General features: G+C 39.3%; 1 protein-coding gene across 6 annotated transcripts in view; it reads left to right on the plus strand.

Annotated features, from left to right (window-relative positions):
- The window catches only part of TLN2 (talin 2), a 425,009-nt gene that overhangs the window by 394,820 nt on the left and 15,301 nt on the right, over positions 1-14,888 (plus strand). For all 6 annotated transcript variants that reach the window (XM_087428086.1, XM_087428077.1, XM_087428092.1 and 3 more), the window contains 2 exons: positions 9,102-9,207; positions 10,081-10,205. In XM_087428086.1, coding sequence (XP_087284212.1) covers positions 9,102-9,207; positions 10,081-10,205 — 231 coding nt within the window. The remainder of the gene's footprint in view (positions 1-9,101; positions 9,208-10,080; positions 10,206-14,888) is intronic.

Genomic DNA, 14,888 nt, shown 5'->3' on the forward strand with positions numbered 1-14,888 from the left:
ATGCAAAAATCCTCAACAAAATATTGGCAAACCGAATACAACAATACATTAAAAAGATCATACACCATGATCAAGTGGGATTTATACCAGGGTGGCCGGGATGGTTCAACATCCGCAAATCAATCAACGTGATACATCACATCAACAAAACAAAGAATAAAAACCACATGATCATCTCAATAGACGCAGAGAAGGCATTTGACAAGATACAACATCCATTTATGATAAAAACTCTCAATAAAATGGGAATAGAAGGAAAGTACCTCAACATAATAAAGGCCATATATGACAAACCCACAGCCAACATCATACTCAACAGGGAAAGACTGAAAGCCATTCCTCTGAGAACAGGAACGAGGCAGGGCTGCCCACTCTCACCACTCCTGTTCAACATAGTACTGGAGGTTTTGGCCAGAGCAGTTAGGCAAGAAAAAGGAATAAAAGGAATCCAAACAGGTAACGAAGAAGTGAAACTCTCACTATTTGCAGATGACATGATTGTATATATAGAAAACCCTAAAGAATCTGTTGGAAAACTATTAGAAACAATCAACAACTACAGCAAAGTTGCAGGGTACAAAATCAATCTACAAAAATCAGTTGCATTTCTGTATGCTAATAATGAACTAACAGAAAGAGAGCTCAAAAAGATAATACTATTTACAATTGCATCAAAAAGAATAAAATACCTAGGAATAAATCTTACCAAGGAGGTGAAGGACCTATACAATGAGAACTACAAGACGTTATTGAAAGAAATCCATGATGACATAAAGAAATGGAAAGATATCCCATGCACGTGGATTGGAAGAATAAACATAGTTAAAATGTCTATATTACCTAAAGCAATCTACAGATTCAATGCAATCCCAATCAGAATCCCAATGACATTCTTCACAGAAATAGGAAAAAGAATACTAAAATTTATATGGGGCAACAAAAGACCCCGAATAGCTAAAGAAATCCTAAAAAAAAAGAACAAAGCAGGAGGCATCACAATCCCTGACTTCAAAACATACTACAAAGCAATAGTAATCAAAACAGCATGGTACTGGTACAAAAACAGACACACAGATCAATGGAACAGAATTGAAAGCCCAGAAATAAAACCACACATATACAGACAGCTAATTTTTGACAAAGGTGCTAAGAACATGCAATGGAGAAAGGAAAGTCTCTTCAATAAATGGTGTTGGGAAAACTGGACAGCCACATGCAAAAGAATGAAAGTGGACCATGTGCTATCGCCGTTCACAAAAATTAACTCAAAATGGATCAAAGACCTGAAGGTGAGACCTGAAACTATAAAACTCATAGAAGAAAATAAGGCAACACACTATTTGACATTGGTTTTAAAGGAATCTTTTTGGATGACATGCCTACCCAGACTAGGGAAACTAAAGAAAAAATAAACAAGTGGGACTTTATCAGATTAAAGAGCTTTTATAAGACAAATGAAACTAGAATCAAGATGAACAGACAACCAACCAGCTGGGAGAGAATATTTGCAAAGCATACATCTGACAAGGGGTTGATCTCCATAATATATAAAGAACTCACACAACTGAACAACAAAAAAACAAACAACCCGATCAAAAAATGGGCAGAGGAAATGAACTGACACTTCTCCAAGGAAGATATACAGATGGCCAATAGACACATGAAAAGATGCTCAACATCACTAATCATCAGGGAAATGCAAATCAAAACAACACTAAGATACCACCTCACGCCCGTTAGAATGGCTATAATCACCAAGACAAAAAACAACAAGTGTTGGAGAGGATGTGGAGAAACAGAAACCCTCATACACAGCTGGTGGGAATGCAAACTGGTGCAGCCTCTATGGAAAACGGTATGGAGATTCCTCAAAGAATTAAAAATAGAGATGCCCTATGATGCAGCCATCCCACTACTGGGAATCTATCCAACGCACCCGAAATCAACAATCCAAAGAGGCTTATGCACCCCTATGTTCATTGCAGCATTATTCACCATAGCCAAGAAGTGGAAGCAACCTAAGTGTCCCTCGACTGACGATTGGATTAAGAAAATGTGGTATAGATATACAATGGAATACTACTCAGCCATGAAAAAAAGCCAAAATCGTCCCATTTGCAACAACATGGATGGGCCTGGAGCGTATTATGTTAAGTGAAATAAGCCAGAAAGAGAAAGACAAACACTGTATGATCTCAACTCATATGTGGAATATAAACCAACACATGGATAGAGAAAACTGGACTGTGGTTACCAGGGGCAGTGAGGGTGGGGGGAGGGGGGTGGGGGGTAGGCACAAGGGGTGAAAGGAGTCATATATATGGTGATGGACAAACAAAAATGTACAACCCAAAATTTCACAATGTTAGAAACCATTAAAACATCAATAAAAAAAATTAATTAAAAAATGGGAGGGAAAGAGAAAAGTAGAAATTAAGGTTTGGAGAATGTCCAGTAATTTACAGAAATAAATTGAGGTCACTTTCAGGCGGTACAAGGAGGAGGTTCGGGGCTCTTTCGTGGGCTGCTTTTCTTAAGTTTAGGCCACTAAATTTGGGAGAAAATTACACTGCTTTAGCCTTGTTTGGTTCAAATATCTTAGGGCCAAGGATTCTTAACCTTTTTTGACTGACTTGTATATTTTAGTTATACTTTAGAAAAGGTTTAAAAGTACAGAAAACCATATCAACATCCTTGTGCCCACCATCTATAATTAACTAATTTTGTTAATGTTTTGTCCTATTTGGTTCAGATCCTTACTTGTTGTTTATCCCTTACCAATTCCATTCTCCTTTTTTCTCTATCTAGGCACAAATAACTATCATGATTTTAGAGTTTGTAACCTGTTGTGGATCTTGTTCCCCTCGAGCTGAAAAGCCCATCTCTTGCCTCCCTCTACCCTCATCAAAGAGACATCAGCACATACACACAAAGTGTTCTTAAAGTGTTAAGAGGGGTCCCAGACCCAGCTGGATCCTTTTGGAATTGAGAGACTCCAAATTGAGAACCCCTGTTTGGGGAATCTTTTCCTTTGGTGAATCCAATTAGCAATCATTGAACAACGGGATCTAACTTAGGCGAAGCCCTCTCTCAGCTGCCCCAGGAGCTGCTCTATGAAGCTTTCAACATGCCCATTTGAGCAGCGTGGGCCTCCCGCATTTACTCTTTGCTGGTTGTCATAGAGCATTTGTGTCGCAGGTCAAGAGGCAGCCGCTTTGCCTCTGCAGCAATCACAGTTCAAGATTGCTGCTAAAACACAATAGGAGATCTTTGACAGGGTTAAAATTACCCTTGCTTCCACTAGCAAAACCGTAATTTGGTTCTATTGCCTACTATTAGAAATCACATTGACTTAATGGCAGAATAAAAATAGAACTCCTTTCCTCCTGCCTTATCTGAATAGAATACTTTACCATAGGGCCATTCTCTTTCCTAGAGCCATAGTGTGTTCAGAAGTACCTCTCTCTCTGCATCAAGGCTCTTTTAAAGACAAGAGTCTTTCACCACTCCACTTTGATGATTTAAGTGAATCTCCCACCACACCCTTAACTTTTTTTTCAGCTTTATTGAGGCATAACTAACATACAAAGACACATATTTAAAGTATACAGTAGAATACATCTGTGAAAGCACCCCTACAATCAAAATAATGAATATATCCATTACTCTTCAGTATTTCCAGGCAACCACCAATCTACTCTTTGTTATTACAGATTTCTTTGCATTTTCTAGACTTTTATATAAATGGACTCATAAAGCACGTACTCCTTTTTGTCTGGCTTCTTTCACTCAGCATCAGTATTTTCAGTTCCATTCATGTTGTGTGTATAAATAATTTGTCCCCCTTTATTGCTAAGTAGTATTCTGTCGTCCGGATATGCCATAATTGTTTATCTGTTCACCTGTTGATGGACATTTGGGTCATTTTCAGGTTTTGATTATTACAAATAAAACTACTAAGAACATTCCGTATACAAGTCTTTGTACCTATATGTGTTCATTTCTCTTGAATAAATACGTGGAAGTGGACTATTTATGTTATAGGGTAGTTATATTTTTAACTTTTTAAGAACCTAATAAACTGTTTTTTAAAGTGGTTATAGTTATACTATTTTACATTTCCACCAGCAGTGTATGAGAATTCAGATTGCTCCACATCCTTGTCAACACTTGGAATGGTCAGTCTTTTTAATTTTAGCCATTCTAGTGGGTGTGTAGTGGTATCTTAATGTGGTTTTCATTTACATTGTTGAGTATCTTTTTTATGTATTTGTTTGCCTTCTGTATGTTTTCTTTGATGAATTTTCTGTTCAGATCTTTTGCCCATTATTTATTAGGGTATTTGTCTTATTATTGAACTTTGAGTTCTTTATATTTTCTAGATACGAGTTCTTTGTCAGATGTATTTTCTGCAAATAGTTTCTCTTAGGGTGTGGCTTGTCTTTTCATTTTCATAACAATGTCTTGGGGGGAGGGGAGAGAAATGTATATTATTAAAAAAGAAAGAACAGCACTGCAGAGCATTGAGAAAACAAAGAAGAAAATAATGTGCAGAAAGATCTTGGATAAATATGAAAGTAAAACCAAAATATATCTTATATCTCAAATATTAAACATTTAGGATGAACTGAATGTTTCTGTTTACAAAGGTCATCAAGTTATTTGTATTCCAGTGTAGGGGAGGAAAAGCAATTTTCCTTCTACCCTTCTGAGTTCTTGCCTGAGACCCCATGTAATAAGACAGATTAACAAGTGAAAAGCAAACAGAAATTTACTAACATTTGTACATGGGAGGTACCCAGGGACAAAATGAGTACCTCCCCAGGTGGCCTAACCCACCAGCTTAAATACCATCTTCAGCTAAAGAAACGTGTAGGTGGTGGGGGGAGGCCAGTTGTGGGTGGTGACCAGGAAAAGCCCAGAGAACAGGGTGGGTAAGGTTGTTGTTAGGTTTAAGTCAGTGCTTCTCCATGGATAAGATTATCTTGGGATTTGGAGTCAACCTTCTCTTCCTGGTACAGAGAGGGAGACACTCTTACAAGTGGAGATTTCTTTTATAAATGTAAATTTCCCTTTCAAAGGGGAAACTTCTACTCTGTTTTCAGAGCTTCTTCTGTGTCTGCTGTTTCTCAAAATCAGCTCAAAACAATCTTTACGCCAAAGAGGCATGTTTTGGGGTGGCATATTCTGCTACCCTTCACCAGCTTCCTGTTGTTCTTTCGTTTGCTTGCCAGGTTGAGTCTCTTCTTTTTAACATCCTTTTTGAGATATAACTGGCATATGACAAAATTCACCTGTTTAAGGCATACAATTCATTGGTTTTTACTATATTTACAGAGTTGTGCAACTATTATGATAATGTAATTTCAGAACATTTTCATCACCCCAAAAGGAAACCCCATGCCCCTTATCCCCACTCCAAGCCCTTGGCAAACTAATCTCTTCTCTGTCTCCATAGATTTGCCTATTCTGGACTTCTCATATAAATGGAATCATATAGCATGTGGTCTTTTGTGATTGCCTTCTTTCACTTAGCATAATGTTTTTCAAGTTCTAAAGCATAAGTTTATGCTTTGTAAGGTTTTAAAGCGTAATTTACATGTTTTGTCCTCTATTTGAGAATCTTTATCAAATCTAAGATCATTAAGATTATTTTCCTGTGTTTTCTTCTATATAGTTTTAATTCTTACGTTTAGGTTTATGCTCCATGTCTAGTTAATTTATGCATATGGTGTGGGGAAAGGATCAAGGTACATTTTGTTTATAAAGGACTGTCCAATTGTTACAGCAGCATCTGTTGAAAAAATTACCTTGTCCCCATTGAATTAAAAGTGCCTTAGCACCTTTGATGAAAATCATTTGACCATATGTGTGAATCTGATTCTAGACTCTTTGTTGCTCCTTTGATCTGTATGTCTGTGTACCAATATCATGTTGTCTTGATTACTACTACAACTTTATAAAGTCTCTAAATCAGGTATTTTAAGACTTTCAACTTTGTTCTTTTTCAAAATGGTTTTATCTATTCTAGATCCTTTGCATTTTATCTACATTTTAGGATTCCTGTCAATATCTAAAAAAAAAAAAATAAAGCTTGTTAGGATTTTGACTGGGATTGTGGGGGAAATTTGGGGATAACTGACATCTTATTAGTCATCTAATCCATGAACATGGTATATCTCTCTATTTCAGTCTTCTTTAATATTTTCAACAATGTTTATAGTTTTTAGCATTCAGATCTTGCACATTTGTTGTCAAACTTAACTCTAGGTGTCTCATAATTTTTTATGCTATTATAAATAGTATTACATTTTTAAAACTGAATTCCCAATTTTTTATTGCTAGTATATAGAAGTAGAACTGATGTTAGTATATTGACCTTATATCCTGTGTCTTCACTAAACTCGTTGTTCTAGAAGTTTTTCTTTTTACAGATGCCTTAGAATTTTCTACTTAGATATTCATGTTATTTATGAACAAAGACAATTTTATTTCTCTCTTTCCATCTGTGTGCCATTTATTTGTTTTTCTTGCCTCATTGCACTGGCTAGGAATTCTAATACAATATTGATAGATGTGGGAGAACAAACATACTTACCTTATTCTTGATCTTAAGGTGAGAACATTCAGTCTTCCACTGTTTACTATGAGTCTCCCTACCATGCCTTTAACTCTGCTTATTCGTGTTGTGTTGACTACTGTAGAGAAACCAGTTAACAAAACCTATGGACTACTTAGCTATTCAGACCCTGAGCCATAACCATTATTCACCTGATGGCCTTACAGCATGTATTGTTTCAGACAAATACGGTACAAGCCTTTTACAATTAAGTGGTAGCAAATGCCACCATTTAAGTCTACAGCAGTGGTTCACAACTTTGGCTGCATAAGAGAATCACTTGGGGAACTTTTAAAAATCCTGGTCGGGGGCAGCCTGGTGGCACAAGTGGTTAAGTGTGTGCGCTCTGCTGCGGCGGCCCGGGGTTCACCAGTTTGGATCCCCAGCACGCACTGATGCACCACTTGTCAAGCCATGCTGTGGCAGCATCCCATATAAAGTAGAGGAAGATGGGCATGGATGTTAGCCCAGGGCCAGTCTTCCTCAGCAAAAAAAAAACGAGTATTGGCAGATGTTAGCTCAGGGCCGATCTTCCTCACAAAAATAAATAAATAAAATAAAATAAAATAAAAAATCCTGGTCCCAGGCTGTACATCAGACCAATTCTATTAATAGCCCTGATAGAATTATATGTTATATGCTAATTTATACAATCTTACCACAACTATATAACGAAAAGACTGTTGTTATGCCTATTTAATAGATAAGTAAACTGAGGGTTAAAGAGAGGTACATTGGTACAGGTACGTTGACTCTAGAACCTACGCTTAACTAAATTGCCTGCCCACTGGCTGGCTGTGTTAGAAAGCAAAAGGCACTTAACCCATTCCCTCCACCTCTCCATGATTCTAGTGTTGTTTTGGAACAGGTCTGGGAAGCCATTGTATTAGGACTTGTCCCAATAGTGTGTTGATCTGTTTTTTACTCATCTATTCATTTGTTCACTCATTCACAGGTTTGTACTGAGTTCCTGATATCTGTGTAGTGATATGTGTGGTTCCTAGGGTAAAAGAATGAGAATAACAGAGCAGCTGAAATCGTAGAACAGTAGCAAATATAAAATAAATTTAAAAGATTACAAGAGGAAGGAGGACGGGGATAGATGCATGTGAAGTGATGCTCAAAAATCTTTGCCTAATCAGTTGAAGTGCATAACATAATGTCTCCTGTGCACTGGTGTGTCTGGCGCTGGTCAAAATGTAACCCCATTAACTCCCCCAACTCCAGGTTTTTTACTAAGCTTCTCTTATAGTTTTGGGGTCCAAAAGACACCTTTCCCAGACTCATGAGAAAGAGTACAACACCTGACCAGGTGAAAAAGTGTATGGGACACCCAGAAGGGAATTAACATTTAATGAATACCTATTGTGTTCCAGGCATTGCGCAAGATACCTGTCATGTGTTACTCCATTTGATCTTGATACCAGTCCTGAGAGGCATTATCCCAGTTTTACAGATGAGAAAACAGGTTCTGAGGGGCTCCGTAATCTGCCCTGTGTCACAAACCAGTGAGAGGTGAAGCCAGGTTTGATCACAGGTTTGTCTAGTTCCAAAGCTCATGCTTTGTCCCCTGCTCAGAGGCTCCAAAATTGTCCATATAGGGAGACAGCAGTTGTGCTTTCCTCCTGAATGTCTTTGCATTTCTAAATCTGAAGATTGCCACTGTGAAGCAGAGAGAAGAGATGATAAAAGAATGTTGGAAGAGGAATTTCAAAATTAGGCAGAAACAAGATGGTGTAAGTCAGAATGTAAATCCATGGTGGAGAAGAGTAAGGAGCTCTCATCTCATTTCTTAGTTCCATTCTTGAAAGGATTTGAGAAGAAATCGGCTGGGGATGTCCTTTAAGTTGGATTGGAGGTTAGATTTCCAACATCTTTTTTAAGACCATAAAAAAAAAAAAAATAAATTTAGAAAATCTTTGAACTAGTTCAAAAGAAGGAAAATCCTCAGAACTACTCCTAGGAGAGCTTGCAGTGAAAACCTGGGAAATGGGTTGTTATTTCTGGAACAATCCTCCTGATCAGTAGATTGTTGTTCTCTTGGGAATTTTGTCTCCAAGACCCCACCTGAGTCACACATTTCTTCTGGTCCCACCTTTGGTTTTGTCACAAGCTGACCTGTAGCCTCGGGCTTTTGTGTTCACTCAGAGTGTTCTTACACTTTGGGTAATTTTTGTGTGCGTATATTTGTTTTATGTACAAATAAAAGGACAAATAAGGACTTAATGTCCCTTACAATCTCAGGGAAATATGTCAGAAGGGACCTTAGAGAAATCCCTGGTTCCCAACTTTTCATTTCTCACATGAGGAAACTGAAGGGCAATGAGTCTTTCATGCTTTTCCCCAAGTTTCTGAAGTCACTTGGTGATAGAGTTACAACTTAAAACCAGGATGTCCAACTCGGTATCCGTCAACAAGAGTGTGCTTCCTGTCACAATGGCTACCATCTTCCTTATGCGTTTGACTTGTTCCTCACCCATAGATTCTTCAGAAACCCACCCCAGAACTCAAGCACCAGCTGGCTGCTTTCTCCAAGCGAGTCGCCGGCGCCGTGACTGAGCTCATCCAGGCAGCGGAAGCCATGAAAGGTAGGCTGGATTCTCTCGTGTCATCTTGTGGGGCACCACTCAGAGGCAGTGCTAGTACAGCGAACTGAGCAGAGAAAACACACAGCTAATAGGCTTTTTCTGGCAAATGCAGTCAGAGGGAATACAGTGAAGTACTCTCTTTTAAAGCAAATGGAAATAGAGTTAGATTTAAAAAGTAATATTCTCCTGAAGCAAGTCTTTCCTCCAGTCTTTGTATTGATCATGTCTATTTAAATGGCATAATCCATCTAGAAGTGCTCACTTCTCTTTTAAGAGTTGGACCATTTATTTTTATCTGCATTTTCTACATCAGAATATTTATTTTCGTTCAAATAACGTACTTCATGTTTAGAACACGGTGCCGAGTCCATTGTTTGCACACTCCTTCATGGTTCCATAGAAGCAGTCAACTCACCAGGGAGAGGTTTTTTCACCAATTTCCCTTTGGGTTGAGGGGAATGGCTATTCCTCATGAGTTCCCAGGAGAAGAGGATGGCAAATCTCTGTGTGGTCAGCGTAGTCTCAAGTCTCTTGAGGATGCTTACTTGCGTTTGTGAGCTTTAAGTTAGTAGTCAGAGTGAGGCTCAAGCTGGCCTTGATCCATGAGATCTTGAGTTTTCAAACTGTTGTTGATGACTGCTCCTATGGTGGGGATGTACATACGGCCAACTGATTTAGAAAACCAGGATTAGACAGGAGCCCTCCCACACCCGGATGATCTCAGTGACGGCTAGAAAGAAGATCCCTTAGGACAATGCAGCCAGTAGGCTTATGGAGCTTCCTTGCATGTAAATCCAGATAAACTGTTTGTAATTAAGCCAGTGCCCTGCAGTCTGCAGCTACCAAGAATGACCCTCTTTGGCCTGCTTTTAGGAACAGAGTGGGTGGATCCAGAAGACCCAACCGTCATTGCAGAAACAGAATTACTGGGGGCTGCAGCATCCATTGAGGCTGCTGCTAAGAAGTTAGAGCAACTGAAGCCAAGAGCAAAACCAAAAGTGAGTGTCCACGTGTGGCTGCTTGTCTCTCAATAGGTCTGCTAGGTGTGCTACAGGGAGCTTGTCTCCTTCCCTGTGGTTAGACTAGCAAGCTGCAAACCTGCTCTACCTGCCCAGCATCTTTTTACAGGATATGTAAAAAGCCCATGGGTGAGTCTTGCAGGTTAACCACCAGGAAAAATACCTTTGGGTATCCAAAGGAAGAACCTGGGCCTTTATAGTCTTGATTTAGTTCCATTATATATAAAGCAGGCATTGGATGCTTCCTATAGAAAGTCCATGTTACTGAATGTGAGATTGTCACCCTGCAATTTTCTGGTTTCCATATGGTTTTTGTAGAAAAAGAGTATTGTTCCGTCTCTCCTTTTCTTAAAATCAATAGAGGGCAACGTGAACCTCAAAAGGGGACCCAGTAACACTTTTTCAGTATATGCTGGAGACTGATTGGCTGGTGTGTGTTCTCCATCTATGTTTGTCATCTAGATAAATGTTTAGAAAGTAAGATCATGAGTACATGTTAAGAAAAACAGCCATTTAAAGGAAAGAGATACTTAAAGATTGGGCAGTAGGGAGGACAATTATTACATAAAAGGACGTGAGCTGGTGCTGTCCAGGGGCAAAGTCCAACCCTGTTAAGCTGTAAACTCTTGCCCTGCCCGCCTTGGCTGTTTTCAACGGGAAGATGGTGGAACCAGAGGAGGCCTCTTTTTCTTTCTATTTCAAGCAAGTCCCTGCTGGTACCTGTTACCTCGCCTCTCTTCCAAGGACCCAAATGCATTAGGAAGTATAATCTAGCTCTTCTCCTCAAAAAAAGTTGGGTCCCTCAGTTTAAGTATACCTAAAGTTCTACCTTTTTTTATAAGACCAAAGGATGGGGTCTGAGCACTGGAATACACCACATCACTCAAAAGCAGTGCCTGGACCAATGTTTTGTGTAAAATAGACATGAGCTTATAGTGAATCTATTCAGCTTGGGAACATTCTTAAAACCATGGAATTCTTAGAACTCATCTCCTAATAATCGCTCTAGACTTGGTAAAGGCATTTCTTAAATTTCTCGTTAAGATGTAATTTAAGAGTTTTGGCTTCTGATTTTGGGGTTTACCAGGGTCCTCTCTACTGGCCTATAACCTGAGGGTCTTGAGTTGTCTAAGATTGAATTTTTCTTAACAAACTTAAGAACTAAGTGTGGCTATAGGGCAACTCATTTTCTGGTTATGTCTTTGTTTCTGCGTTGTAAATCAAGTTAATCGTGAATGGAAAATGTGCCATAAACTAAGAAGCAAGCAACCATTGACTGAGATGCAGAGGCTTTGTGCTTAATTTGTTTTTCCTTTTCCGTATCTGATTTACCACAAGTAGCCTCTCTTCGGAAAGCTTCTGTCTGCTGGTACTGAAGTCATGTCAGCTGACGCTCTTTCTCCTGGAGAAGTAGCCTGGTGCTGAGTTAACATGGACACTTCACCATATTCTAGGCGCTCCTGTTCCAATGCCTTTCCCTCTGTTCTTTCGCAGGGTCCTTCTGAGCCATGTCTATCTCTGAATCCTGGTTTCCCTCTGTCCAGCCATTTGCTTACCTCATGATTCTTATTCTGACAAATAAAGTTATTAGAGTTACTACTCCATAGGGTTGTTGTTATGACAATTAAGTGAGATAATTTAAGAACACAGTGCCTGACATACAATGAGACTTAGTAGGCAGTAATTATCTCACCATCACCAAAAATATGCTTCTGGGACTTTTATCTACTACCTCCTAGAAAAATGCCTGAAATAAAAATTATTCCATAGACCCATGAGCTGATGGCCTTAGCAAAAAGAAAAAAAGAAAAGAAAAGCAAAAAGCTCACCTTAATTGAGTGCTGAGCATATGGCAGGCAGTCTTCTAGATGCTTTACATGGATTAACTTATCTGGTCCTTGGAACACGTCCACAAGGCAGCACTGTTATCATCCCTGCTCTGCTGATGCGGAATCAGGGGCGAATGACCTGTCCAGGGTCAGATGGCCACGACTAAGCTGGAAGCAATGTGTGTGGGCTCTGGGTGATGGTTTCAGTCCATTCCAGTCCTTTGGGCCTAGCCAGTGTCAGAGCGGCTGGTGCAGTCCCACTGGGGAAGTTTTTGGTTTTTCTGTACCCTTTGAGCCATTAATCCCACCTCTGGGAAGCTGCCCTAAGGAGAAAATCCAGAGAGGAGGAAAGTTCTATGTGTGTTAGAAGGTTGTTCCTTGCAGCCTCGTTTGTAGTAGCAAGAGGTTGGATGTGCCCTGAGTGTCTCCTTGAAGGAAGAGTACACAGCTATTAAAAATAATGGTTGACAGGGCTGTGTAGCATGAAGAAGGTGCTCATGGCACACTGTAAAGTAAAAAAAGAAAAAAGATGCAGAATTATGTACTCATTGTATTTACAACTCTTTAAAAATACTTGCATATGAAGGAGACAGGTGGGGGAATGTCCAAGAATGATGATGGAATTGGGGTGGTGGGAGAGTCTGTGTTTTAAAATTTTATAAAATAATGTTTTAAAATTAGCACTTAAAAAATTAGTGATGACCGCTGAAGTGGGCCAGTGGGCACGCCCTACACTGCCCTAGGATCCTCTAGCCTTTGTATTTACAGTGCGAGTTTCTGTAGAAAGCCAAAGAATCCTTTGGTTAAGATCAAAGTTGACATAACAGTTGATTTGAGTCCCTTCCTTGGGGGTACTTACTTTAGGTTGCTCCCATCTTCATATTAGGAAGGGTGCTTGGTACTTCTAGACTGAAGTATGATCTTTAGAATGATCTGAAGTCTTACTCTACCCAATGACCAGAGGCTCCCACCACATGGATTATATTATCTATAAAACTGTTTTGAAGAAACCATCAACCCAAACCACAATTTTTGTGCCTGTCTAGGAGTGCCATCTGCTTTGTGGTACTATCCGCATGAAATAAAATATCTTTCTTATCTTTATAAAGGAGTTTATTTCTGCAGCAAAAAAAAAAATTCCCAATCTGACGCAAAAATCAGCCAGTCTTTCGAGGTTACTTGGTTCTCTCCACCCTCTTCCATAACTTAATTAATTAATTAATAAAACAAAATTTCTCGGGGTACTGTGAATAAGCAGTTGCTATTACATCCCTGCCCCTATAACTACACATAACACACAGGCCCTCAGTATAGAGTGAATATGCTCTCCTTCCATAGCAGGGGAGCATTCGCATTGCTTTGAGGAATAGTTTTGGGGATGGGCAATGTTTTTGTTTAAATTGTTTTGTTTCGCACATTCTCAGGTTGCTGTTTTAGAAGTAGAACGGTCCGTGGTTTATGAAGATGATTCCTGATATATTCCCACTGTAGGCCCTTAAAATTTAAGTACCTCTTTTTGCCTGGAATCTCCCAGACATGAATAACAAAGAAAATGGCACTGTTGAATCCACCGTTTGCTTGGGAAGGTGGTATAAAGGCAGAAGGAAACTGTCGGTGAGCTCTGGTGCATGGGCCTGCAATGTCTCTGATGGCGCCGTTTCCACACTTGCAGACTGTGCTCGGCAGACAGGTAGAGGAGTTGCTGCGAGGGTGAGTGCACCCTGCCGCTGTAGCCTGCAGTACTGTGCCTATTCTCGAGCTCAGTCAGACCTGGATGCCTTTTCTGCAGGCCTCTGTGTGATATGTTTGATATATTAGGTTGTTATTTAATCCAACTATATATCAAACATATTCCTACAGTGTCTTGCCCTGTCTCCGGGGGTTCCTAATGTAGTTTATAAGGCAACAGGAAAGAACATCACAAGTAGATTTAGAAGATGGAGTGCTCATTACATTTCATTATATTATATTCCATTTCTTCTTGTAGCGCTTAAGCCCTATATCAGTATTGCTAGGTTATTTTATTTTAGAAGCAAATCATCATTATTGATGTTTCATGAGAGCTTGAGTTATTATGTACAGCTTAGTTTTGTGCAGTGATGAATCTTTAAGGGATGTGCTCGGTGGAAAAAAAAGGAAGTTCCAACCCATGTTTATGACATGGGATAAAGGTCAGGATTATAATCTCCAAACACATCAAGATTTATATTTCATTTTGGTTCATTTTTATCCTCATCATTCTAATTTAGAAATTATTAATTTTCATAATCAAGGTTTCAGAAAAAATTCAAGCACGGCTTAACTATCTGTAACTTTCCTTTCCCCCCATAGTAATAAAATGTATAAACCAAATTGGCCATACCAGCTGTATGGATGGTGAGTCATTGAGCTTTATACAAACCTTGGTCAGGGCTAAATATATCTAATAAAGATAATGTAGACTACAGTCTGTCTGTTGAATTTCCTGTTATAGGTTAACTTGTCAGTAGAGGTTGATAATATTTAGAATAAGCCAACAATCAGAAAGTAATTCCATAGCCTAATTGGGTACAACAGGAAGTTGGGGATTATGAAATATTTTTCCTGGTATAAAGCAGCCTTCTTTAGTTGGCTTTGGTCTCGTCCTCACAGAAGAGCTTATGAAATGTGTCTAAGTTCATTCTGATCTCTTCTCTCTCAACCAAAGACTATGAGCACTGCTTTCTGGAAAGAGAACTGTTGTGCTAGCAGCTCAGTTTTTTGGAGCAGAAAAGAAGTGTTCTTTTAAAGAGCACTCCTGAGCGTGTATAGATAAGCAATACCCCACAGGCGTGGTGACCCGGTGGTCTGAACA

The sequence above is a fragment of the Ceratotherium simum genome, chromosome 3, assembly GCF_057802395.1.
Source record: "Ceratotherium simum simum isolate JZ-2026a chromosome 3, ASM5780239v1, whole genome shotgun sequence".
In the NCBI taxonomy this organism is placed as follows: Eukaryota; Metazoa; Chordata; class Mammalia; order Perissodactyla; family Rhinocerotidae; genus Ceratotherium; species Ceratotherium simum.